The 27,719-nt window shown below is 38.3% G+C and overlaps 2 protein-coding genes and 1 long non-coding RNA gene across 3 annotated transcripts in view; 1 reads left to right on the top strand and 2 right to left on the bottom strand.

The window, feature by feature from the left end:
* The first annotated feature begins 402 nt into the window (after positions 1–402).
* On the top strand, positions 403–5,681 carry carf (calcium responsive transcription factor). Its single transcript, XM_016287269.1, has 12 exons — positions 403–518; positions 639–759; positions 920–1,001; positions 1,239–1,428; positions 2,314–2,434; positions 2,512–2,655; positions 2,741–2,995; positions 3,077–3,233; positions 3,383–3,452; positions 3,810–3,922; positions 4,958–5,243; positions 5,365–5,681. Exons 1-12 carry the CDS (start codon positions 458–460, stop codon positions 5,385–5,387), a joined length of 1,623 nt encoding a protein of 540 aa, XP_016142755.1. The 5' UTR covers positions 403–457; the 3' UTR covers positions 5,388–5,681.
* Positions 5,682–9,691: 4,010 nt separating this feature from the next.
* Positions 9,692–10,944, bottom strand: LOC107596528 (uncharacterized). The gene is made up of 3 exons (XR_001610379.1): positions 10,916–10,944; positions 10,036–10,225; positions 9,692–9,726 (listed from the first exon to the last, which is right to left on the bottom strand). It is a non-coding gene; the product is annotated as an uncharacterized lncRNA (long non-coding RNA).
* Positions 10,945–13,403: 2,459 nt separating this feature from the next.
* The window catches only part of LOC107596545 (uncharacterized), a 30,700-nt gene continuing 16,384 nt past the window's right edge, over positions 13,404–27,719 (bottom strand). Inside the window, 18 exon segments of the mRNA XM_016287300.1 lie at positions 13,404–13,719; positions 14,029–14,218; positions 14,909–15,081; positions 15,178–15,371; positions 16,343–16,534; positions 16,537–16,664; positions 16,667–16,735; positions 17,594–17,717; positions 17,796–17,982; positions 18,821–18,990; positions 18,993–19,039; positions 19,244–19,310; positions 19,399–19,491; positions 20,390–20,500; positions 20,675–20,764; positions 20,923–21,024; positions 21,117–21,209; positions 21,774–21,841. Of these exon segments, the coding sequence (XP_016142786.1) occupies positions 13,542–13,719; positions 14,029–14,218; positions 14,909–15,081; positions 15,178–15,371; positions 16,343–16,534; positions 16,537–16,664; positions 16,667–16,735; positions 17,594–17,717; positions 17,796–17,982; positions 18,821–18,990; positions 18,993–19,039; positions 19,244–19,310; positions 19,399–19,491; positions 20,390–20,500; positions 20,675–20,764; positions 20,923–21,024; positions 21,117–21,209; positions 21,774–21,841 (2,276 nt within the window). The 3' untranslated portion in view covers positions 13,404–13,541.

The following is a 27,719-nucleotide window of genomic DNA, read 5'->3' on the forward strand; positions in this document are numbered from 1 at the left end:
TTTAGGTCGCAGTAAAATATTCTTATACAGTTTCAATTGGACTATTTCACAATAAATGTGCAAAACAATACAAAAACATTTATTTATTATACAACTGATTTATACAAATAATACATTGAAATAACTAAAGGTCTCGTTTTATTAGCAAAAGGATTAAAGAGTTATTTCCCGCATTTATAAACTTGCACTTGTCATATATAAATGAACGAAATACAATTTTATTAAAGAATGAATCATTTGCTGTTTCAAAGCACCTTTCAGAGCTCAAAGTGAAAGAAAGCGTGTGTCCTACGGAAGCCGTGAGCATTCAATCTGCAAGAGGATGATGCGCAGCTGACGCGTTTTTCGACGCGAGGAATCCTGGACGAAGACGAGGTTGACAGTTTAGTTTCCCCCCCCCCCCCAGGTGATTGTGACAGGGGGGAATGGACAATTATATAGTGTCCCATCTGTGTCGATGGGGGCCGCTCAGATGTTACTACCTCATGGTCAGCTGTTGAATGTCGCAAAGTCATCAGGTCATTATTTATATTATATTTAAATATACTGAATATTACTTCTGTAATGATGTACTCTATATATAAACTAGTGAGAGGATTCTTTTCAGTTCTGCCATTTCTTTCTGTTTTGTTAAACAGGTGTCTTTGTGGAGAAAAGACAGCAGACAATCATCACATCCATAAAAGACAGTGATGGCACTCATAGTTTAGCTGCAGTGGCAGCTCAGAATGTCACTGGTATTAAAATTCACAGGAAAAGGTCAGTACGCCTTGTTTGCGTATGATTTCTGCCACATTTTAAACCATGTTCTGGCTCAATTTAATCCTTGGTTGTAAAAAGGAAACTGCTTCAGACAGTGGAGTTCAAGCATACTTGCAATTATTGATTGTTCTTTCAAATGTCTTCTCATGTATTTCAGTCCTCCTGATGTATTTGAGCCTCCAGTGAAGCCACTTCCGCCTGGGGCACCAACCTGGGCTCTGAGACTGCGCCGGTGTGAGGTTTGTCCTGTAGAAAATGGCTAAATTAAATTCTTTGACAAAACATTAACTTATGATAATGTAAACAATTAAAAGTAAAGTGTAATATGCATGGAAATAGATGAAATGTTATAATTCTGGTTTGTGTAGAGCCAGTAATTGCCCTCTGTCAAACAGATCCATTTCCAGCAACACAACACAATAATATGGCTTGTTGTTAAATCTTTTTTTTTTTTATGAGCGTTTCACGACGAACAGAAGATTGGTGACTCGTACCGTGGTTACTGTAACACAGAGGCAGAGCTGGAAGCCATTCTGCTTCTACACAAGCAGCAGACCCACGCCGTGTTTGGCACCCGTCAGTCACCCTCACCGGCTAAACCTGCCACCAGACTCATGTGGAAATCACAGTATGTGCCGTACGATGGCATTCCCTTTGTTAATGCAGGTAATCTGGCCCTTTTTGCTTGTGGGGTCTATGTTACGACTTTATGTTAGACACCCCCCCTTTAAGTCTGAAAGGTGTTTAGTCATGTAGTGTAAATGTTATTTTAATGCCAGAATTGTGAAAAATGAAAGGTCCATGAATTCAAAATTGAACATTATTTGGCTTTTAGTTGATGTTTGTTAACTTTGGGATCATCTGTAGACTAGTGGTATTGGTTGACAAATGTAGCAGATAAAAATGATCGCAGATACACTACTGTTTGGGGTAAGATAAAAACATCAGCAAGGATGCATTAAATAGATCAAAAGTGACAGTAAAGACATTTTAAAAGATTTATATTTCAAATAAATGCTGGTCTTTTGAACTTTCTATTGATCAAAGAATCCTAAAGAAATATCTCACAGTTTTCACAGAAATATTAAGCAGCACAACTGCTTTAAACATGGATGATAATAATAAGAAATGTTACTTGAGCAGCAAATCAGAATATTAGAAGGATTTCTGAAGGACACTTAAGACTGGAGGAAAAATGTATATTGTAAAATGTATTCAAATATAAAAAATGTACTTTAAATTACAATAATATTTCACAATTGTACTGTTTTTACTGTATTTTTGTTCAAATAAATGCAGCCTTGGTGAGCATAACAAACATTTGAACAGTAGTTTATATGAATTTGTACTTGTAAATGTGTCCGGAATTTAAAAAAATCAGACTGTTTCTTGAATGCTAGCAATAGGAAGTAGAATTAGCATACTTTTTTTGTTTTTTAAAGACAAACATTTTTGTTAAACCTTGATCGAATGCTGTTGTTGAAGATAATGTCATAGTTTTACAATATGCTTACAAAAGTCAGTTTATCTTGTTTTTAACACGGTTTTAAGGAAGCAGAGCCATTGTGATGGAATGCCAGTTTGGTCCACGGAGGAAGGGCGTTCAACCTAAAAAAGGGTCTGAGCAAGAAACAAATCAAAGCATCCTCTACAAAGCAACCTGCCCTGCCAGGTACACTACCTTCAGTTGAGCCAAGCCCAACAGATTTGTTTCTGTGAACTGACACAATAATAATTGACCATTTTCAGAATATATATCAAAAAAGTACGAAAATTCTTGGAGTACAAGGTTCCAACAGATCCCAAAGTGGACAAGAAGGTAGTGCGGCAAGAGCAGGAGAAAGCCTTCTTCAACCTCAAGAAGACTTTATGGGATGTTGGAGGCGTTGAAAGGTATAAACATCTTGCCAGCACAGTTAAAAAAATCCATGACATGACTTACTGCAGGGTTCACTTCACACGTTTACATTCGTGACAGGTATTACATCCAGCTTCCCACAGAGAAAGCCCACCTGTACCACGACGTGGACACTGCAAACCTGCCTCCACTTCCAGAGCAGATCTGCTTCGCAGAGGAACAACAAAATGAAGAGGAAGAGACAGAGGAGCTGGATGTCCTGATGGAAGATGGGACACCCCTACCCTCTCGACTACACCCGCTCGTTGCAGAGAAGATCTGTGAGTTGGTGGCACAAGGTCATAATGAGGTTTACACTGTCCGCAAGCAGCTCAGGTATGACTCAGATGCTTTCAAATCTCCTTGCTTTCATTTGCTGAAAAACTATTTACTGTTGCTTTGTGAACACCCTGGCAGGAGGTTTGTGGAACGTGAGATGTTCAAATCGGAGGAAGTGCCTGAGAGACACAATCTGTGTTACTTTCCCACTGTCATTGACATCAAGAACCACATCCACGAGGCTCAGAAAGCTCTTCAGATGACCACGGGACCAATGGCTCCCTCAGACACAGAAGTGTGGATTTTTATTGGAAAATATATTCCAATAAAAACACAAATATGCTTGATAAGCACAAATATGCAAGCTATTTTCTGTAGTAAGCCTTCATTTGTGTGTGTGTGTGTGTGTGTGTGTGTGTGTGTGTGTGTGTGTGTTTTTTGCAGTGGAAAGCAGAGGCTAATAACTTGCTTCCGGAGACTTTGACCTTGGCCCTGACTCCTGCTACTGTGGGCGGTAAAATACTGTTGAAATGTTGTTTAAAATTTGAGCTACTTTATTAAAACAATAAATGTTTAATGTGTTATGGCTGGAATGCATTACAGAACTTTTTACAGAATTTTGCCCCAATTTGCAATCTGGAGGACTGTCGTTTAATGTATGATGCCCAGTAACCATTTACAAAGTCAGCAAGTGTGTGATGCCTAGAGTGCATTTGTGTACTGTATTCCAGCCTTAAACATTTTGGAATCATTCAATACAGTATAAGAGAGTGGAGGAGAGTCTTACTTCAAAAAGAAAGCACCAAACTGTCAAAGTATAACCATTGTTTACCCTGCCACACTATCTAGTGTACTGCTGTTATATTGACAGTATCCTCTCAGAAGGAAGGGCTCCTGGAAGGAAGTGACACTCTTTCTCCAGAGGCTGTGCAGCTCTTCAGCTCTCTCACCTCACTGCAGCCCAAGATCTTTGCACATCTCCAGGTGACCATGTCCTGAACTGATATAAGAATTGCAGTTTTAATCTATTAACTTACTTCAAAAATACATAAAAAATGCTATTCAAACATATAATAAGGTGTTTATATCTCTTTAATGATGAGCATGTTTTTTAGTGTTGAATTCAAATGGAAAAATTAATTTGGGGAGCATAAATTCATGTTTCAAGATGATTAACTGAGCTGATAACATAATGAAAAAAGTCATATTTTTTCATACTTTTTTATTATTATTTCTTAGAAAAATGTTTAACCAAAGCTGCTTCACTGCTTATTAATTTTGACTTTAAAAAAAATAAATGTTCCTTTGTTGCTATTTTAAATTATTATGGTGACAACCAGGGAAAAAAGCAATTGCTCATTAGTTAGAGTAGGACTGAATGAATGAGATTTCAAGTCTTGTATTTCTAAAGCCACTTGTTTCTCCACACAAACAACTGTGGCCACTTTTTTTCTACTATAAAACAGTTCTGCAAGATTCCCCTCAGACATGTTTTATTGGACTGTCCCGCTTTTAATGTATGTAGAAAACTCTTTTATGAACTGAACTCACTTAAAGAGTTTAGTATAATTTTGCCAGAAAAAGTTTTAGAATTTTTATCATATGATAATGTAAAAAATCTTGTGTAATATAACTTGTTTGTTTGTTTGCTGGTTTTCATTGTATTTGTTATACTTGTATTTTTTTAATCGTTTTTGCCATGAAAAGATGCTGACATAGCATTAAATAAAAATATACTACTACTACTCTATAAAACATGAGTGTGTATGTGCAGATATTTCTGTTCTTGTTTCTTGAAATATATATTCTTAACAAAAACTGCTTCACTACTTATTAATATTTGACAAACTTTTGTCCGCCAAATTAAAGACCAACATACTGATAAACAACATAAAACAGGAAATGCTTTCATAGAGAGGATCCCTGAAAACCGTCATGACTGTGCATCAAGGTCAAATGTCATGTGGTAAAACTCTCCAAAACTATCAGATCATTAGACTCTTCTCTCTTGTCCGACAGGCAATCCAGCTACAGCCTGCCTTGTGTCCAGTGGAAGAAACTGCTCAACCTACAGCAGCACCACCAGAAGCCCAAGAGCTGTCCAGCCCTGCACCCCCACAGCCTGTCCTGCTGAGTCCGTCCCACTTCCTGCAGTCGAGTCCCAGTGCTGGTGAAAGCGTAACTGTGTGTGACGGCATGAGTCAGCTGGTGAGCGTGGCCTCGGCCGCTGACGGTGGCATCACACAAATCCTGTTGGAGGATGGACAGGCCATTCCTGTCCAGATTGTAGACCCTGCAAGCATAAGTGAGTTCATGGGAGCATAGAAATTATAATAATATCTTTTTAATTTTTATTGGTTCCCGTGTTTATCTGATTCTAATCAGGAAAACAGCAGGTAAATATATTGTTGTTTCTTATTGTTTAGCTTTGACTCCCTCAGCGGACTAAACTCCAGTAAAATAGGATGGTGGATGTGTCAGTGGATGTGTGAGCAGAGTCAGAGGCTGGAAACACAACAGTGGGAAAAGAAAACAACATTCTGAGCTCTTTGATCACTGGAGGATTCATTCATTGTATCCTATACAGTATTATGTGAACATGGACTTGTATGCAATATTGATATGTAGTATTATTATTTTTTCCCCATATATTATAATTTCCCATTATTGCTATCTTAATTTATTATGGTGACAACAAGAGAAAAAAGCAATTTCTCATTAAAAGTCTAACTGAATAAATGAGACCAGAATTAAATATTTAAAGGTTAATGTCTTTTGTTTCAGGAGACATTTTTTTATTCACACAAACTATGGCACTTTTTCACAACATTTTTTTTGCCTGCAGGTATTTCTTCTCTTTTTGAATAGAAGCCTAATGGATCCTTTTAATGGAGAGTCAGTTCATTTGTAGTATTATTTAAATGTAATGTATTGCTTATTGCTGCTAACATGCATAACCTACAGGTGTCACCTTGGTCAAAGTCGAAAATGCAGCTCCCACCATCTGTCAAGCAAACAAAGAAGCAAAACATCTGAAAGCTTGTTATGTTTATTATTTTGTTACAGCAAGGAAAAATCATATTTAGGTCTTTTATTCTGCAACTTCCACTTTAGCCAGTGTCAGTGTTGGTGATTAGCGTACAGTACATTTAAACAGCACTTTGCGCACTTTTATTTTTGTCCCAGACAGATTAGAAAAAAAATATATGTATTTATGTTATTCATCAGGATTGAAGGCACGAATTGAAGGAGGGAGCACATTCGTGTCTATCCAGCATTCTTCTGGAGCAACTTTTATTTAAAATAGATAAGTTAGGCTGTTCTAAATAGACTGGGGAAGTGTTCCCCATGCAGCCAAATGTACTTTACTTTTTCCTGCTATCAGAAGCCAGCAGTCCTCTCTCTAGGAGCGTAACGTTAGATGTTGCAGCAAAAAGAAGCTGGAAGGTAACTTCAAGCTCTCTCTCACTCTCTCTCTCTCCGATTCAGATTCAGATTCAAGTAGCTTTATTGGCATGGTAAAAAAGTATATTTACATTGCCAAAGCATAGAAACATTTAAATAGACATTTAACACAAATATACATAAGAATAGAAGTATATAGCATATAGAGTCTATATATCTGTATATAGTAAAATTAAAGTACTAATAAAGAGACAGGAGAAGGACTGGATCCTGTCATGTCAGTTTATGTGTGTTGTACAGTGTTTTATTCCGGCTGTGACTTGTGGTTCTGTTCTACTGCTTGTCCTTTTATCGTGGCAGGACTTGACGTACCTTGCAGCCAGGTTAGAGCTTGTTGAGGTTTCTCCCAGAATGTATGGCAGTTTGTCCTTTTGTTGTATCTGGTTGAAGTCTTTGTGCTGGTTTGTGAATTGGGGGAAGAATGTTTCCCTAATTTGTGTGTAATTAGGGCATGTTGTTAAAAAGTGCAGTTCTGTTTCCACTTCATGTTGTGTGCAGTGTGGACACAATCTGTCTTCTTTTGGTAGCCAGTTGAAAACTGTAATTTTGGTTTTCGTAACTGGCCCTTTTTTGGAATATCATAATTTTAGTCTTTTTAAGGTTAACTGACAAGGCCCATGTCTGACAGAAGGTATGCAGGAGGTCCAGGTGCTGCTGTAGACCCTCTTTTGTGGGTGACAGCAGCACTAGACCATCCGCAAACAGAAGACATTTAACTTCAGTGTCTAGTAGGGTAAGACCGGGTGCTGGGGACTGTTCTAGGGCTCTTGCTAGTTCATTGATGTAGATATTGAATAGTGTAGGGCTTAAGCTACAGCCCTGTCTCATGCCACGACTCTGGGGGAGGAAATCTGTGTGTTTGTTGCCAATTTTAACTGCAAATTTGTTATTAGTGTACATGGATTTGATGATGTCATATGTTTTTCCTCCGATGCCACATTGGATTAATTGAAGTAAAAGCCCCTCATGCCAGATGGAGTCAAAAGCTTTTCTGAAGTCAGCAAAGCATGAAAAGATTTTTATTTTATTTTGTTAGTTTTTTTTGTCAATTAGGGTATGTAGAGTGTATATATGGTCTGATGTGCGTTATTTTGGTTGGAAGCCGATTTGACATTTACTCGGGACATTTCTGTCAGTAAGGTAATGAAGGAGTCTGCGGTTTAGGATGTTACAGAAGAGTTTACCTAAGTTGCTGTTCACACATATTCCGTGATAGTTATTAGGGTCGAATTTGTCTCTACTTTCATGAATTGGGGTGATGAGGCCTTGGTTCCAGGTGCTGGGAAATACACCTGCACTAAGGATGATATTAAACAGTTTAAGAATGGCCAGTTTGAATTTTTGATCTGTGCATTTAATCATTTCGTTCAGAATGCCATCAATACCACATGCTTTTTGGGATTTAAGTGTTTGTATATTATCGCACAGTTCAGCTAGTGTAACAGGATAATCTAGGGTGTTCTGGTACTCTTTAATGGTTGCCTCTAGAACACATAGTCTATTGTATAGTGAGTTTTGTTCATGGTTTTTGTTTATATTGCTGAAGAGGTTAGAGAAGTGGTTTATCCACACATCTCCGTTCTGGATGGGTAACTCTTCATGGTAAGATTGGTTTAGTGTGTTCCAATGTTCCCAGAAACGGTTTGATTCTAGAGATTGTTCTATTACTTTTAGCTGATTTTGTATATGTTGTTTCTTTTTTGTTCTTCGGATGTTCTTATATTGTTTAAGTTTCTCGTGGTAGAGGTGGCGTGTTTACATTGTCAGCATCCCTGTGTTTCTGATTTGATAAGGTTCTTACTTCTTTTCTAAGGTTTTTGCACTCGTTGTCAAACCATTTCTCATGTACATGCTCTCTGTTTATTTTTTGTTCGTGGTTTTTAGGTTAGATAGTGTTGCAGTCATTGCAATTATTTGGTTCATCCTGTCTATTGCTAAATTGACCCCTTCAAAGTTGTGTAGGAATGGTGTAGCTAGGAAATAATTTAATAGGTTTTGTATTTTTGGTTCACAAATTACGGTTTGATATGTATCTTCGCTATTTTGTTTCCATCTGTACGTGTGTTTGAGGGTGTGGAGGTGGGTTTGTTTGGATGCATCTGAGTTGGGTTTTGATCTGTTTAGATAGAGGGTGATTTTACTGTGGTCTGACAGTGGGGTTAGTTGGCTGACTGTGAATGCTCTGAGAGAGTTTGGATTTAGGTCGGTGATGAAATAATCTACTGTACTGTTACCCAGCACTGAGCTATAAGTGTACCTACCGTACGAATCTCCTCGCAGTCTGCCGTTGACTATGCACAGACACAGTGCACGACACAGCTGTAGAAGGTGTTCTCCATTTTTCTTTGTGGTTTTATCATGGTTGAGTCTTGGGGTTTGTGTGGGTAGGGAAAGGATGTCACCTCCTGGTATGTGTTTGTCTCCCTGGGAATGAAGAGTGTCCAGTTCTTCACCTGTTCTGGCATTTAAGATCCACAGATCAGTGTGTTGCTCTGTGACTGGAAGTAGTTGATCTCTCCTTCTAAGGTGGGGAAACTGTCTTTGTTGAAGTAGGTAGACTCTTTTGGAGGAATGTAAGTTGCACACAGGAAGATGTTCTTCTCCATTGAGGTGATGGCCCTGTTGATTTCTATCCATGTATAAAATTGGCCTGTTTTAACAATATTAATAGAGTGAGCTAAACTGGACTTATACCAGATACGCATTCCTCCTGAGTCTCTTCCCTGAGCCACTCCAGGCAGTTTGGCAGCCCTTCAGCCTCCACAAAAAGACCCCTGTGAAACTTTAAGTGCTGCTCCAGTGCTGCCCTCTGCCTGTCATAGAGAGAAATACACTAAACTTCACAAAAGGGTTCCTGCACAGATAAAAATGCCTGTATTATGTTTCAGTGTTAAAATTGTAAAACTTCCAAACTGTGTTTTTGTCTTAGCCTATAGTAAATCACCTTTACCCTAAATCACTATGGTAATCCTAGATTACTGACTTTCATTATTCTTCCATGATGCTTTGGTTTTATGCTACAACCGCTAGATAGCCAAAATGTACATAGTGTAGCTGTAATGTTCTCACATGTAGGAACCCTATGAACGAGAGCTGAGATGTGTGCTGCAGCTGTGACATACCTGGCAAACAGTTCAGCCTGCAGCCTGGCCTCTTCTTCAGCGTGTTCCTCAGATGTGGGTTCAGCCAAGCCAAGCAGCTTCAACAGGGTGAAATAGGAGAAAATCCAGGGCCGAGAGATATCCTGTGTCTGCTCCAGCCCTTCAGCCTCCACAAAAAGACCCCTGTGAAACTTTAAGTGCTGCTCCAGTGCTGCCCTCTGCCTGTCATAGAGAGAAATACACTAGACTTCACAAAAGGGTTCCTGCACAGATAAAAATGCCTGTATTATGTTTCAGTGTTAAAATTGTAAAACTTCCAAACTGTGTTTTTGTCTTAGCCTATAGTAAATCACCTTTACCCTAAATCACTATGGTAATCCTAGATTACTGACTTTCATTATTCTTCCATGACGCTTTGGTTTTATGCTACAACCGCTAGATAGCCAAAATGTACATAGTGTAGCTGTAATGTTCTCACATGTAGGAACCCTATGAACGAGAGCTGAGATGTGTGCTGCAGCTGTGACATACCTGGCAAACAGTTCAGCCTGCAGCCTGGCCTCTTCTTCAGCGTGCGTCGCTGCTTCCTCCTCCTCTCCTCCTCCTGCTCCTGCTGTCTTGCGCAGGTACTCCAGTCTCTCAGCCTCCTCCATCTCTGACAGCTTCCTGAGCTCCTCCTCCTTCTGAGCTTCCTCTTCCATACACTGATGTTCCAGTTGGGCTGAAAATGAGGACATTCATTCATTCATTTGTTCACTTATTCATGAAGCAGGATATTTACATTTTTATGCTGCAGGATGTATACTGATCTGTGTGGTCCACTTAGGATGGTGATGCAATGCTGCATAGACTGTTGGGTAATAGTCTTTGGGCTTGGCATCAAAGCCTCACACTGGCCATAAAGCCCTTGTGAGCACCCTCTTAAATCATAAAATGACCAGTTGGACTGCCTTCGGTTTTACTGATTTCATGGACACATGCAAGTGAAGGACACAAGACCGCAAGTCTGTCAAGTGTGCAATTTGGGACTGTACTGTGGTCAGTATCGCTTTTATCAAGGCTGAAATCCAGACCATAGCCACATTACAGCACAAATGTTTAAATCAGTTGCTGTGTATTAAATCAGCAGTAGTAGGTAAACTTGTGCAGATAGTAAGATATCTGCTCTGTTTCCAAAACCTAGTAAGGCACATACATACGTAGCAGGGCTCACATCTTCGAAGGCATCTGTATATGTAGGGAGTAGGCAGTTTGCTAGGGTTTGGAACATAGTCATTATCTTGCTTCAGATCCTGTTGTATGTTCTTCTCACGGTAGTCATACAAAAGCAGAATTCAGTCCAAGAGATATCAAGACTGTCATGTTGTAAGGGCCTTGACCAATCAGAAACCATGACTGCACAGGTATTTACCAGCCTGTCGTTTTCCCTCTTCCTGTCTTTCTCTCTGGAGCCTTTCCAGCAGCCTTCTCTTCTCCTCTTGTCGTCTTCTTTCTCTGTCCTTCTCTGCCCGCTCTCTCCTCTGTCTCTCCATCTCCTCCTCCTGTCTTCTTTGTCTCTCATCTTCTACTCTAATCTTCCGTCACCTGCATATGTGTCAGTGATAGTTTCTTGCCAGTGTCTGCAGGATATAGTGTATTTTGTTACAGTATTTGTTTCCAAAGAGCAGTGACACATTGTACCTCGCTTCCTCTGCTTTCCTCCTCTGTTCTTCTTCCAGTTCCAGCCTCATCCTCTCTTCTGTCGCCTCTTTTTCTTGCTGTCTCTTCTTTTCCTCCTATCTCTCCCTCCGTTTCTTCTCCACCTCCAGATGACGGTGCTCGGCCCTTTCAGCTTTTTTGTCTGTTTGGTTAGTTGGAACCTTGTTGCTTTTAACCTAATAGTAAAATCAGTTTAACATATATGGTATGGTAACATATGAATATGACAGTAACATGACAGGTGATTGTTTTACCAGTCTTTATCAGTACTTAAGCACATGTGAACAAGAGTGTTGATATTCAAATTAACAGCGGGACATGACTTGATAGTCCGTCAGTCTTCTTACATCCTCAAACTGCTTAAATATTTCTATGGATAATATGTATATTTTACCAATTATTTATTTACCTTAAAGTATATGGTTTATATATAGGCTATGTAATCAACACATTTAAATCAAAAGTTATATATCTGTTGTTTTTTATACGATATTGTCATTCGCAATGTTTCAAGGGATTGTTTTTTTCCCTTGTTAAAGCTGGAAAGTACAAAAAGTAAAAGTCTTTTTGTCTGATTTTCAAATTTTTGTATTGTTGTGATCCAGCTCGTAGCTGGTTGGTTTGGTTTATAGCTTATAATTTTTAAACGAAGACTTAAAAAAAAAAAAAAAAAATTCCATATGGGAAAAAAGTTTTGGCAAACCAAGGCTGCTGAAAAGTGAGCTGACACTGAGTAGCTTGCTGTCTAGACAAAACATTTCCTTATTTCTAAAGACAATTTCTACTATGTCTACATTTGCTACATAAATGAAAATATTTGCAAACAAAGTAAAAGAAAAATCATCAGCTGCACATACATACAGTGCAACAAACATTAGTGGTGTTTTGTTCCTGGATGAGTCAGTGTTATTGAATGAATCGGTTTAGTGAACAATTCAAATACTCACTTATTTCGTTCCAGAATTAATCAGTATGCTTAAACAAATCTTTGAATTAATGGTTTGTTGACTTATTTATAGACAGTCACTTCTGACATAACAATGACACGGTAAAATCCTCACTACTAATCCACTGACAGTCTGACTGATTCAAACATATAGTATGTGTATTCAAATGAATAGCTAGCTGTTAAATGAGAAATACTCACGTCATTGCCTGGCTCAGATGTAGTGGGGTCTGAGGCAGAAGGGAGTGCTGACTGAGGAGCTGGACTTATACCAGATACGCATTCCTCCTGAGTCTCTTCCCTGAGCCACTCCAGGCAGTTTGGTGGATGGGATGATGAGTTCTCTCTCTCTCTCTCTCTCTCTCTCTCTCTCTCTCAAGCACAAAAAAGGGATTTTGATGGAGATTTATGATTTTTCCACAGGCTTTCCTTTACCGAGGCAGTTATAGGTGAAACGAGGCCTATTCAAAATAAACTCGAAACACATACGCTGGCGACACCTGTTGGTCAAAATTGTTTAAATGTAACGAAAGCTCGGTCCAAATCTGCACGAAGACAACTTTTAAAAACCAATTGGTCAAAGCAGGTGAAGATGGTACGGTGGCTCATGTCATAGCACTGCAGAGAAGAGACATTCATTTCTTTACATTTAGCAGTCTTTATTATTATCTGTCACATAATGAAGCAGGTGTTAATTATGAATTGTGGTATTATGTAACTTTTGTGTTAATGTTTCCACACTATTTTTATTAACTTATGAAGAATGTTTGCACATATTTTTCCACTTACAGATATTTTAGGTCTTTTAACCCTTGTCGGGCACAAGCTTTTCACATCTGAAACATATTCATTCCATTCAGTCAAAAGATGAACTCACTGGTGCTTGCTTGTCTTTTTACCCTCTAGATGCTGATGCTGTGCATGTTGTGATCTTTCATTTTCTACTATAGATTGAAATTAACTCCAAAATATGAGCATATACTGTACCTGAACAAATCTGTCATCTTGTTTATGTGACAAAAGATGCAGTAGAGGACGCTGCTCAATCTATGCCAGTGGTTCTCAAACGTCTTTGACCCTCATTTGACTCCCAATCTTTGTCCACAACAATATTTGAATGAATTTTAGTGCTTGGCATATGTAGAAAAATCTCTTAATGCACTCTTAATGAAAATGCTTTTAATATTTATTAATTGACATTACTTTTCAGGTCTAGAATTCAGAAGTGCTAATATGTTGAGATGCCAGAGTTAGATATCTGAGAATATGAGCAATCCAGCAGTTTAACACACATTGATTCACATGTGACACAGATTGTTCACCTACCGAAGAAAATGGCACATAACTGAATCACTAGTTGCGAGAATTTACTGAATGAACCCAAATGAAGGAATTACAGCACATCTTTGAGTGTGTCCTCAGATGTGGGTTCAGCCAAGCCAAGCAGCTTCAACAGGGTGAAATAGGAGAAAATCCAGGGCCGAGAGATATCCTGTGTCTGCTCCAGCCCTTCAGCCTCCACAAAAAGACCCCTGTGAAACTTTAAGTGCTGCTCCAGTGCTGCCCTCTGCCTGTCATAGAGAGAAATACACTAGACTTCACAAAAGGGTTCCTGCACAGATAAAAATGCCTGTATTATGTTTCAGTGTTAAAATTGTAAAACTTCCAAACTGTGTTTTTGTCTTAGCCTATAGTAAATCACCTTTACCCTAAATCACTATGGTAATCCTAGATTACTGACTTTCATTATTCTTCCATGACGCTTTGGTTTTATGCTACAACCGCTAGATAGCCAAAATGTACATAGTGTAGCTGTAATGTTCTCACATGTAGGAACCCTATGAACGAGAGCTGAGATGTGTGCTGCAGCTGTGACATACCTGGCAAACAGTTCAGCCTGCAGCCTGGCCTCTTCTTCAGCGTGCGTCGCTGCTTCCTCCTCCTCTCCTCCTCCTGCTCCTGCTGTCTTGCGCAGGTACTCCAGTCTCTCAGCCTCCTCCATCTCTGACAGCTTCCTGAGCTCCTCCTCCTTCTGAGCTTCCTCTTCCATACACTGATGTTCCAGTTGGGCTGAAAATGAGGACATTCATTCATTCATTTGTTCACTTATTCATGAAGCAGGATATTTACATTTTTATGCTGCAGGATGTATACTGATCTGTGTGGTCCACTTAGGATGGTGATGCAATGCTGCATAGACTGTTGGGTAATAGTCTTTGGGCTTGGCATCAAAGCCTCACACTGGCCATAAAGCCCTTGTGAGCACCCTCTTAAATCATAAAATGACCAGTTGGACTGCCTTCGGTTTTACTGATTTCATGGACACATGCAAGTGAAGGACACAAGACCGCAAGTCTGTCAAGTGTGCAATTTGGGACTGTACTGTGGTCAGTATCGCTTTTATCAAGGCTGAAATCCAGACCATAGCCACATTACAGCACAAATGTTTAAATCAGTTGCTGTGTATTAAATCAGCAGTAGTAGGTAAACTTGTGCAGATAGTAAGATATCTGCTCTGTTTCCAAAACCTAGTAAGGCACATACATACGTAGCAGGGCTCACATCTTCGAAGGCATCTGTATATGTAGGGAGTAGGCAGTTTGCTAGGGTTTGGAACATAGTCATTATCTTGCTTCAGATCCTGTTGTATGTTCTTCTCACGGTAGTCATACAAAAGCAGAATTCAGTCCAAGAGATATCAAGACTGTCATGTTGTAAGGGCCTTGACCAATCAGAAACCATGACTGCACAGGTATTTACCAGCCTGTCGTTTTCCCTCTTCCTGTCTTTCTCTCTGGAGCCTTTCCAGCAGCCTTCTCTTCTCCTCTTGTCGTCTTCTTTCTCTGTCCTTCTCTGCCCGCTCTCTCCTCTGTCTCTCCATCTCCTCCTCCTGTCTTCTTTGTCTCTCATCTTCTACTCTAATCTTCCGTCACCTGCATATGTGTCAGTGATAGTTTCTTGCCAGTGTCTGCAGGATATAGTGTATTTTGTTACAGTATTTGTTTCCAAAGAGCAGTGACACATTGTACCTCGCTTCCTCTGCTTTCCTCCTCTGTTCTTCTTCCAGTTCCAGCCTCATCCTCTCTTCTGTCGCCTCTTTTTCTTGCTGTCTCTTCTTTTCCTCCTATCTCTCCCTCCGTTTCTTCTCCACCTCCAGATGACGGTGCTCGGCCCTTTCAGCTTTTTTGTCTGTTTGGTTAGTTGGAACCTTGTTGCTTTTAACCTAATAGTAAAATCAGTTTAACATATATGGTATGGTAACATATGAATATGACAGTAACATGACAGGTGATTGTTTTACCAGTCTTTATCAGTACTTAAGCACATGTGAACAAGAGTGTTGATATTCAAATTAACAGCGGGACATGACTTGATAGTCCGTCAGTCTTCTTACATCCTCAAACTGCTTAAATATTTCTATGGATAATATGTATATTTTACCAATTATTTATTTACCTTAAAGTATATGGTTTATATATAGGCTATGTAATCAACACATTTAAATCAAAAGTTATATATCTGTTGTTTTTTATACGATATTGTCATTCGCAATGTTTCAAGGGATTGTTTTTTTCCCTTGTTAAAGCTGGAAAGTACAAAAAGTAAAAGTCTTTTTGTCTGATTTTCAAATTTTTGTATTGTTGTGATCCAGCTCGTAGCTGGTTGGTTTGGTTTATAGCTTATAATTTTTAAACGAAGACTTAAAAAAAAAAAAAAAAAATTCCATATGGGAAAAAAGTTTTGGCAAACCAAGGCTGCTGAAAAGTGAGCTGACACTGAGTAGCTTGCTGTCTAGACAAAACATTTCCTTATTTCTAAAGACAATTTCTACTATGTCTACATTTGCTACATAAATGAAAATATTTGCAAACAAAGTAAAAGAAAAATCATCAGCTGCACATACATACAGTGCAACAAACATTAGTGGTGTTTTGTTCCTGGATGAGTCAGTGTTATTGAATGAATCGGTTTAGTGAACAATTCAAATACTCACTTATTTCGTTCCAGAATTAATCAGTATGCTTAAACAAATCTTTGAATTAATGGTTTGTTGACTTATTTATAGACAGTCACTTCTGACATAACAATGACACGGTAAAATCCTCACTACTAATCCACTGACAGTCTGACTGATTCAAACATATAGTATGTGTATTCAAATGAATAGCTAGCTGTTAAATGAGAAATACTCACGTCATTGCCTGGCTCAGATGTAGTGGGGTCTGAGGCAGAAGGGAGTGCTGACTGAGGAGGCAGGTGGGCTGGGCTGCATGGGCTGCAGTGGGATATCGTCCCCATCGAGCTGGTTCTGATGGAGCTCTGTGAGAGTCTGTGAATGCTGGCATCTGAACGAGCTGTAATGAGTGAGCGCTGCGATCTGTATAAGTGCTGTAAACTGATCTGGGAGAGATTTCGTGTGCTTCATGTGTGTCTGTACTCTCTGAGTCTGTATCAGCATCCATGTCATCGTCAGAGTCAATATAGGTGTGTTCTGGTGTGTTCTCTGTGTTTTGTAGTCGTGAGTCGTCACCTTTCTCTTATCCACTGGATTTGCCATCCATTCCACGTCCTGTGGCCGAGGTTATCCTAAAACAGATGCATTGAAATTTGATTTTCTTTCACATGCTCTTAATTTTTTTTCTGTTTAAGAAAAAATAAGTTTTGTTTTAGAATCAAATAAGTCGCCTACTGCCTACATAGGCAGCTTTCTTCTAAAGAAGTATCATAAGGAAGAAGTACAGTGCAATACTCTAATAAAGAAAAATAAACACTACTGTTCAAAAATATGTTTTTAAAATAAGTATTTTTATTTTCATTTATTTGATCAAAAATAGAGCAAAAATTTGTTACATTGTGAAATATTATTACAATTTAAAATTACAGTTTTCTATTTTAATATTTTTTACAATATAATTTATTCCTTTGATGGCAAAACTGCATTTTCAGCATCATTACTCCAGTCTTCAGTGTCACATGATCCTTCAGAAATCATTCTAATATGCTAATATATTCTTCTAATATTCTAATATATTCTTTTGTGCTAAAAACAACAACATTTATTATTATTATCAATGTTGAAAACAGTTGTGCTTATTAATATTTTTGTGTGAACATTTTTTCATGATTCTTTGAAATAGAATAGAAAGTTAAAAATTGGAAATATTATTATTTTTATAATATTATACATTTCTTTGCTGTCACTTTTGATCTATTTAATGCTTCCTTGCTGAATAAAAGTATTAATTTCTTCCAAATAAATAAATAATAAAATAAAGATAAAACATCAAACTCACCTCAAACTTTTGAACAGTAGTTTACTTAGAATTTTTTTATTATTTTAAACAATTGTTTTGACACTTTTACTGTAAGTGTTGAATCATATTAATGTTTTATGATAGAAATTTTAACTATTCACTATGCCTTTAAATCTTAACATAAACATACCTACAACAAATGCTGGTTGACCATTTTTCTTTTTAACTTTAACCGTTGAATTCTGGGCTTTTATAGGCTCTTCCTTTTCTTCTTCAGCTTCTTCTTTTTTCTGTTTTCTCATTTTCTTTTTCTTCTGCAGATTGAGAGCATATTATGACAAATATAAGGCATATTTCATCAATAAGAGCATATGAACTAGTATGTAACTCACTTTTTTTGAAGTATAAGTGGGATCCTCAGGGACACTGGTATTCTGGGTCTCAATGTCTTCATGAATTTGAACACCCTTCCCTTTTGTTTTGCCTGTTTGCTTACTAGACTTTTTATTTTTCTTCACTTTCTCCACCAGCATGTGTTCTGCATCTTCTCTTCCACCTGTGTTTTCCGAATGACCTTTTCTGTCAAAACTAACAACAACGGATATCATATAAATTATTGGGAATCATTTAGAGGAGAGTGTCGGAAGTTCAGAAGTTAAGATATAGCCCAGACGGAGTGAGAGAGATTTACTGATAAGAGCTCAGATGTGAAGCGATACCCTAATCTCCTCTCGGCTTTCTCACCGCTCACAGGGCCTGAGAAGGGTTCGGGCTGAAATCTGAGCTACAATCAAAGATCGCCGGAGACTGGGACGGATGGAGTGACGAGAGAGGAATGCAAACAATGATTAGACAGAATATTAATGAGTCCCAAAAACCTTGGAGCCAAGCTGTTTGACCTCTGTCTGACCTGTGACCTGAAGTCGCAACCTGCTTTGTGTACACCAAAACACAACGGGAACGCAAGCTGGCTGATGATTGAAGATGTAAGAACTGATGAAGTGGCCAAAAGCGAGAGGGAGGAGTTTGGGGAAATTAAAAGGATGGATTTACCAGCCAGAAATTACAAAGAGCACTGGGACATATTTATTATTAAAACCCCTCCAACCCTTTCTGATAAACTATAATTATAAACTATAACTGCTAGTTATCTAAAGCAGTATTTTGTTACCAGTTTCACTCTGACCGGGTCACAATTTAGCACAATAATATAAACATTTGCAACATAACGCAATCCCTTATTCATTATTTATTTGGATAGAGGGGTTACATATGCACACTGGGAACAATTCTTGTCATTTGGCTTTTGGAATTCAAATACACAAGCGTGTCAATCATACTTAACAGTCCTGTGCATCTGTACTGATTTTATAAACACAAACACAAGAGCTCGATATTACATGTGACTGAGACTCACTCTGCCTCCATTGGTAATCCTGTCTGTATTTCTGCCTGTCCTTCAGGAGACAAAGACTCTGGTGAATGTGCTCTGGGAGTGAAATGTGTTGATTTAGGGCTGATAGCAGGCGCAGCACCTTTGGACTTCCTTGACCCCCGTGTCACCTTTGTTTTCGGCTGTAAAGTTGTAAAGTTGTCTTTACTTTTCGGTTTCTTTGCACCCAAGTGGTCTCCTCTCCTGTGAATCACAACTATTTATAGTTTAGGTAAAACTTTTGAGGGTTGTTCTTGCTCCATCTTTTTGCATCTACTCTGAATGTTCAGTTATTGAAGATATTCAACACCATCTTAGACTTAAATGGAAAAATCTAGGGTAGAGCTTAGATACCAGATCAGCAGCATTATTCTTTATGTTGCTGTGCTGAGCTGTAACTCGGGTTACCGGTTTTGTTGAGCTGGTGAGCCGTGGAGCTGCTCATTTCCTCTAATCTCTCCTCAGGTAAATAGACCTTGAAAGAGACGGGATAAGACTCAGTAAGATTAAGCCAGGCGTTAATGGATAACTCATAATGGCATGCAACATGTTATACCAGTTACCTGTTCATCCTGAATTATTTCACTGTCAGAGTTGAAACAGTCCTCCTTCCTCTTGGTTTTAGTCTGGTTTGCATGGGATCTCACCTTAAATGTCTACAGAAAATGGCATCACTCATACAATACCATTCAAATGTTTGGGGTTATGTGTTTATTTATTTATTTTGAAGTAAAAAACAAAACAATGCTTTTATTGCACAAGGACATGGATCAAAAGTGACAGTAAAATATTTATAATATTACAAAAGGCACCTATTTTAAATAAACGCTGTTCATCAGAGAATCCTGTAAAAATGTGTCAGTCTCCACAGAAATATTAAGCATCACAACTGATTTCAAAATTCTATATATGTATATATATTTATATATACTGTATTTTTTATGTTTTTCTTGAGCACCACATTATCATTGGAATGATTTCTGAAGGATCTTGTGACACTGAAGAGTAAAGTAATGGCTGCTGAAAATTCATCAAAATTTCATCATAGGAATAAATTACATTTGAAAATACTGTATATCAAAATTTAAAAGTTATTTTTAAATTATAGTAATATTTCATAACATTACTGATTAAAAAATTTTTTTTATCAAACAAATACAGCCTTGATGAGCAGAAGAGACTTCTTCCACGTGTTGAATGGTAGCAAGATAGATTATTAGGCTGCATATGTTATTACGATGTGAAGATAATCAGTTTTATAATAGTGTTACACACAGTGTAAAAGAGGAAAATTCACCTGTGCCTCACGGATTATTTCCCCCTCAGCTCCTAAACAATCATCCTTCCTCTTGGCATTAGTCTGCTTTGCACTTGATCTGACCTTAAACACCTAGAGAAAACAGCATCTCACATATTTTATTGTGACTTCCTCCTGAATCTGTAGCTCTTAAGTCAGCTGCTCTGAAGATGGTTTAAGCTTCATAGATTGTTAAGAATTTCTGGCTATAGAGGTTGAAGGTGACCAATCTCATAATAATGTACTTAATGGCATACGGTTAAAAGAGGAAGACTCGCCTCTTCCTCCTGGATGATCTCACTGTCAGCACCTAAACAGTCATCCTTCTTGGCTTTAGTTCTCTTTGCATGTGATCTGACCTTATATTCCTACAGAAAACAGCACCTCATATATTTTAAGTCTGTGATGTCCAACTGAATCTATTGCTCTTTGGTCAGCTGCTCTGAAGATGGTTTAGGCTTCACAGAATATTAAGACTTGTTATAATAGCCAATCTTATAATAGCGTACTAAACTGCATGCAGGTAAAAGAGGAAGACTCACCCTTTCTTTCTGAATAATCTGACAGTCAGAGCCTAAATCGTCCTCTTCAGCCGCTGCATTATTCTGTTGCATGTGAGCTTTCCTAGATACCTACAGGAAAGATTCACACACATATGATATATGATCGATAGATCCTGTGTCCCATTTGTTATTGCCATGACTTACTGATTCACTTACTCAGAGGAAAATGTAAAAGAAAGAAAGTCATACAGGTTTGGAAGAATATGATGATATGAAATTAAACTCACCTGTGCATTATAAATGGGTTTATTGTCAGAGTCTAAACCATTTTCCTCCTCCTCCTCCTCCTCCTCTGCATTAGTTTCTTCATGAGAGTTGACCTTAAACACCTACAGAAAGCAGCATCTGATTTTTCACCAAAAATTATCCTAAAATTTCCCAGAGGTCAACATCAATCTGATGTTATCATGTTCAAGCTCACCTGCCTCTTCCAAACTGTTTTATTGTAGGAACCTAATGGATGCTGCCTCTTCTTAGCGTTAATTGTCTCTGCAGTTTTATTGACCTTAAACACCTACAGAAAATAGCACCAGACAAATGTTTAGTGATTTTCACAAAATCAATTATTCTGTAGAATTCCTAAACATTTTCAGGCTCATAGATCATCAGTGTTTCTGGCACAAAAAAAAAGCTGAAGTAAAAAAAAAACTAAAATGAAAATTGCTCTGCACAATGTTAAGGATCACAGGGACGGAAAACTTCTCTAGTGCCAAAAAAGCACTTAGCGGTGTCCTTGAATGCAAAATCAATGTAACAACAGATTGCACCTTATGTTGCTTGATTAATAACAACTACTGATCAACACATGCTGTGCTCCACACAGAAGTATAAAAGGAATATTAATTGAGAGCACAAGCATGCTGGCTTTGTCGGCATAATGGAAATATCATTAATTTGGAAACAAAGCTGGCTTTGATTAAAGGGGATATATCTAACTTTGCTATGTTGTGGTGGGTGCACTGAATTTTAGTTCGTAGTTAATCCCTTCTCTCTCACTGAAATATTTCATACTAGATAATAAAAGTGTCTCTCACACTCAGCACCTATAGCAAATGGAAAGGTTTGTGTGAGGACATACCTCATGACTAGAGTCCAGCTGTTCAGTGTTTGAAGTAGTTTCTTCAGTATTACTTGTGGTGTCTTCCTCTGCGAACAGACATGACACGTTTCTGCATGACTTTTAAAGGAGATAAATGCATTCAAATATAAACTACTGTTCAAACTTTTTTTTTTTTTTATTCTGCAAGGGTACATTAATGAAAAGTAACAGTAAAGATTTATCACAAAAATGTTAAGCAGCACAAATATTTTCAACATTCTTGAGCAGCAAATCAGCATATAATGATTTCTAAAGGATCATGAGACACTGAAGGCTGAGTAATAACTGCTGACAAATCAGCTTTGCATCACTGAAAAAAATACATTTTAAAAATATATTAATATAGAAAGTAGTTCATTTAAATTGAAATAAATCTCTTACTGTTTTACTGTATTATGGATTAAATACATGCAGCATTGGTGAGCATAAGAGACTTCTTTCAAAAACAATAAGACAGATGAAAAATTGTTGGACAGTTTGACTTGTTGACAAAGAAACTACATATTTTAGCGGTAGTGCTAGTAAAGAGTAAACAGTGCACATTAGGTGTTTAACTGACCCTTTCTCTGTATTTTGTCCTGTGTTAGTTTGGTCCAAATAAAACAGTTAAATCAGCCTTCATTAAGTGTACACAAAACTAAATTGTACCATCAACATTCACAATCACAACTTATTATGATCAATACCAATTTGCTTCTGCCATAAATCTTTATTTTGACACAACTTGCCAAGTCAGTAAATCTTCTACTTGTAACTACGACTTCATGGTGGCGCTCAGCTTGTAAATACAATCATTCTGACATGACATAAACGCACTGGGTAGTCGTAAGGCTGAAGTGTAGTATGCTTGGTCGCCTCTAATCAGGTGGAAGATCCTTGTAGAAAAGTGCTGCATTCCACCAGGGGGCACAAGAAACTTAGGCCTGTCCCAAGCATGATCGCTCACAAAAACCCCAATGCACATGACAGCAGTTCAGCTTGCCATGCTAAATTTATTCATAATAGTATGTTTATATGTCTAGTCATTTTTCAGTCAAATCCGGTATATCCTTTTGTCTGAGAAAATAGTTCTGAAGTTACAGTGCGGTTTGATTTAGGTTGTAGAATAGCAACCGCAGCTTCTCAGTTTGCCACTTGTACAATGTATTTTACTGACAGATATTCTCGCACATACTTTTGCATGCCAGATTTCTGTCTTCTGCATTAAACCATGAGACAGCGAGCATGTTTAGTGTCCTGCTGTAGGATCTGCAGTGTTTTTCTTTGTCCGTCTCACAGCCTCCGCGCCCGGCCTTTAGTCTGGACACAGAGCGGCCAGTTATTTTGCACCAGCCAGCGATGGTTTATTTTTCAGCAAGTCTGTCTGCTTTAATGGGTTCCAGCGCTGCTTTGATGTCAATGAGGCAGAGAAACGGGTGTGTGGAGGAGATAGACAGTATGAGGGAGCGAGTTTAACCGAGGGGGGATGGAAAGAGCCTCACACATTCGCCTGTAAGGCGGTGTGAACGCAGCGGCGACCCCATCCTCAGGAGAGAGGGGCTGCATTTTGTTCCACATTCTTTCTGTGCGCTGTGAGTGAGACCTCTGCTCCGTCTCCACACCCCGCTCACCTTCCACGCCTTCTGATCTCACACACCCATCCACTGCAATTATTCATCCTGCGTGACACAAATCCTGCCGAAAAGCAACAGGACTGCTCTTCCGCTTGCGTTCTCCTTCTGTCGTTTCTTGATTTCTGTCTCTGTCTCACTTCTTTCTCTGTTTATGTCAGAGCCCCTGCTGAACTTCTGTCTAAACAGGCAATCAAAATGGAATGTAGGTCACTATATTATTATTAACTGGACGTGTGCTTATATTTCATATATAAAATCTAATATAAAGCATCTTGTTACCTTATTATTAGTAGTAGTTAGACTGACCACACCTCTTCATTGTTAAATAACAGTTTAGAGATTGTCTACTAAACTGTTTGGATTAATGTATCTCATTATTTTGATCTCTAATTTTTTTTGCACAAAAGAACTGGGGCTTCATGTATAAAGCTTTGTGTATAATATTTCATTCTAAAATTGCATGGATGCACAAAAGGCAGATGTGTAAATCAGAATCTGCACAAAATGAGCTATTTAGAAATCTTTGGCACGTACAAGGTTTACAACACCTCGTTTTACTATCCATACCCCCATTTGTATATCATTTACATATGCATATCTCTAAACATATTAAACTACCTTGTTTCACAATATCTTACAGGATGCTAGAAAAATATTAGATATGGAGTGTAAGTGCCATTGATGCCTTTACATTGCATTGCTAAAAATCATTCATTATCCCTTTAGAATAAAAACATCCAAATAGCCATAAAACACATACATTTGCCAAAATCGTATATAAAAGGCTTTTTAGAAAATGTTTTTAGGGAAGAATTATTCTCATCCATTCCATTTGGCAAAATATGTTTAAATGTTTTAATCCAATTTTATGCAGTTTTGGCAATAAAATAAACATATATTATACGATGTTGAGATATTTTTACTCGCAATCAGATACTTGTTTTGCAGCGTAAATACAATTGTCTAATATCAGTGCATCACTCACTTATTAGGCTATATATTATATATATTTCAACTTGATGTAATTTGAAAACTTGCACATATACACTGCACACATGTATACTGCACATATTATACGTTTTTTTTGTATTTTTATAAATCGTTTAACCCATGACCTGCTTGTCTCCAGCTAACAGTTAGCATGGAGCTTTTTTTAATACTTGTTTTGGAATGTCTTCAATCCGCTTAAGTTGTGACGTAAGGAATACTGATTCTGTTTCAATTAAATAATATTTCAGCAGCTGTTTATTAGCACTATTCATTCATACAGTATCCCACATTTAAGCTAAGCTTTTAAAAATTCATAATTTAAACTACAGTCTCCAGGGTCATGGCGCCCCATGCACCAATATTTTTAAAGCTGAATCACTGTCTGACCATCTGAGATTTTAGTATGGAGATAAAGGTTAGGATCATGATTTTTTTTTTTGTAGTATTACAGCACACTGTGAGTGTATATTAGCACGGTTTGTTGTTTGCTTTTAGCATCTGATTGAATGTTTGTACCCAGAAACATTGACACTTGACATCAATCTTAAAGGGCACCTATTATGCTATCACTTTTACTTATTGTTTAAACATAAATGTTTGTTGGCAGTGTGTGCACGCAACCTCCGTACAATGATAAAAATCCACCCGCTCATTTTTTTTATCCCCATTAATCATAAGCAGTGTCTCAGAACAAGCCGTTCGCTGAATCGTTACAATGTGATGTCACTTTGCACAAGCCCCGCCCACGGCTGTTGATTGACACTGCCGTATTAGCAGAGACCCCGCCCTGAACAAACCGCACACGATCCGCCAAGTTTATCTTCACGCTAGAGCATTTAAAAGCAGCATTCAAGTAAGAAATGTCTTCTTATTAAAGATACAGAAATTATTTATTCAATAGCAGTGAGTAATTTTCTGTTTTTATTTTATTTTTTGGGTCATATTAACTGTGTAGACAGCAGTATAGGTTCTTTATATTACAGTGTTGTCAGTTAATACACAGATCTATATAAAGATGCGTTTTCTTTCCCAGCTGTTAACCTTCACAGACATAATCAACTGTAATTTTGAAACTTGTGTTTGTTTTTAACAAACTTGTGTATTTGACAGTTTAATTGCAATATGACATGAAAGAGAACTTAGTTTAGTACTCACATGCTGTGTGACAACTGCTTTCTGTGTGCGCGCTCAGAAAACCGTATATAAGAAGTTTAAACTGATATGGCTTTAAAACTCATGTTTTCAACGCGATAGACATGATAATGAAAACCAAACAGATGTTTTTTAGCAGAATATCTGAGGTACGAGCTGTAAAGGCACAACCCTGTTCTGGAAACGGGGGGCAGGGAGCAGCAGCTCCTTTGCATTTAAAGAGACATGCACCTGAGACTTACAGTATATTACATCTTGTAAAAAAGATAATAGGTGCCCTTTAAAGGTGGGGTAAGCGATTTTTCAAAAACGCTGTAGAAAACTGATTCGGGCCCACTAGCTAAACAAACTTGTAGCCAATCAGCAGTAAGGGGAGTGTCTACTCATGATGTGGAGGAGACAGCGTTCAGTGCACAGGACGGACAATTGCGAGCCAAGCGACAGAAAGATAGAGATGGCTGATAAAAAACAAAAGAGGAAAACGTCTGCGGAACATAAGAAGGTTTAAGGCAATAAGTAGGACCCGTGTAAATATCGGATCAGCTTTCCAGCGCTGGAGAGAACTCAAGGAGCGGAAGGCCTGCGATCGGACGCTGAGGTTGCTTTGTTTCTTCTCGATAGGTGAGTAACACTGTGTCTGCGGTGTTACTCACGCGACAAAGCGACCGTTGAAATTCATTTGAAATTTGTGTCAATACGTCATAAATAGAACGCAGCAGCGGTTTTCTGTCGGGGATTTGTCGCGTCGTGCCGCGCCGCATCCAGTGTAGACCATATGTATATGGTGTAGACAGCATCACTGATTATAATGAGTTCCATAGTTTTTTATCGCGCCCTGCCACTCGCGTCCGGTGTAGACACGGTGTAACATTGGTTTTGCTTGTTTGTTCATCTGCAATCGTATTGTCATTCCCTACAACTATGTATGTGTGGGGCGGATCTATCAAAATAGGGGCGAGACCCTTTTGGGGTAGGGGCGTGTTTGTTTTGGTGATTTCAAATGTCAACATTGGCTACCAGAAATCGCTTACCCCACCTTTAAGTGGATCTTTATGAAGCATGCTGTTACCTCTGAGCTCCAGAGGGATGCAACCTCTAGTGTTTCCTGTTTGTGCTTCTGATTTGCCTGCAGGGTCGTGTAGGTTCTGTCTGTACACAGCCATGGAGCTCTGTTTACCTGGACCCCTCCGGCCCACCAGGGGGGGCAATGGACCAAGAAGGGGATGTTGATCTGAGGGAATTAAAGGTAAATAATTAACTTCTTCACTTCAGTTCTTCAGTAGCAATAGTTAAACAATCTCAAACAAGAATGACTTCAGAAATGCTCAAGTCGAATCTACAGCAGTGCAGCTTTCTCATAGAGGCTTGTTTTGCCTGGGTCCCTGAGCACTAATGAACAACTGAACCTTAGCCTCTGTGTTATTTACCATATCGGCCCCTGAGATCTCCCACCACCCCTGTCCTCACTCCCCACTGCTCTGCCTGACTAAAGACTTCATTTAGCTGCAGCCAAGCACAAGCCGAGCCACACATGAAGAGGTGCTCGGCCCTCAGAGGGGGGCTGCGCTCTACCACCTCACTGTATGAGCCGCTGCAGCCCTGGAGCCTACAGCTTATTTAAGCCTCGTTTGAGGATAGTATGTGTGAACTAATGAGAAGAGGAAAGGCGGCAGCAGCATGAAAAATGAGATGGTTAAAAATTAGGGGAAAAAATAATGAAAATGAGAAATTGGTAGGACTTTAAATTTGTCACAGTAAGGTTCTGGCAAATAGAGTTGAAGCGAGGATCTATTTGCAAGAGGTATTTTTATTAGGCCAATCAGAAAGCACACTATTAAATGGGAGCAAAGGAGAAACACAGAAACAATGCAAATCATCAGGAAACAAAAGGCTATAAATACACAAGGATGAGATAATGAGCAACTAAATAAGACACAGGTGACAAACATAATCAGTAACCATATTGATAAACAAACTTAAAAACACGAAGGAATAAGAATAATATCAAAATCAGAGTCTCTAAACTGAAAAACACAAACAAAACATGACAAAATTTAGGTTTAATATATTAATATTAGTCAATGCATTAGGTATCACAATAATTTTACAGAATTTTTTATTAATTTAATTACTTTTGCAGCATTCATTTCAAAATACAATAATAATACAC

The sequence above is a fragment of the Sinocyclocheilus grahami genome, unplaced genomic scaffold (genome assembly GCF_001515645.1).
Source record: "Sinocyclocheilus grahami isolate Dianchi unplaced genomic scaffold, SAMN03320097.WGS_v1.1 scaffold220.1, whole genome shotgun sequence".
NCBI lineage: Eukaryota > Metazoa > Chordata > Actinopteri > Cypriniformes > Cyprinidae > Sinocyclocheilus > Sinocyclocheilus grahami.

What these genes read in the sequence shown, in the direction of transcription:
- carf (XM_016287269.1), top strand. Translation starts at nt 458, where the DNA reads ATGGGGGCCGCTCAGATGTTACTACCTCATGGTCAGCTGTTGAATGTC. An exon ending in TGAGACTGCGCCGGTGTGAG is followed by an intron (nt 1,002 to 1,238) that starts GTTTGTCCTGTA and finishes CACGACGAACAG; the next exon opens with AAGATTGGTGACTCGTACCG. An exon ending in CATTCCCTTTGTTAATGCAG is followed by an intron (nt 1,429 to 2,313) that starts GTAATCTGGCCC and finishes CACGGTTTTAAG; the next exon opens with GAAGCAGAGCCATTGTGATG.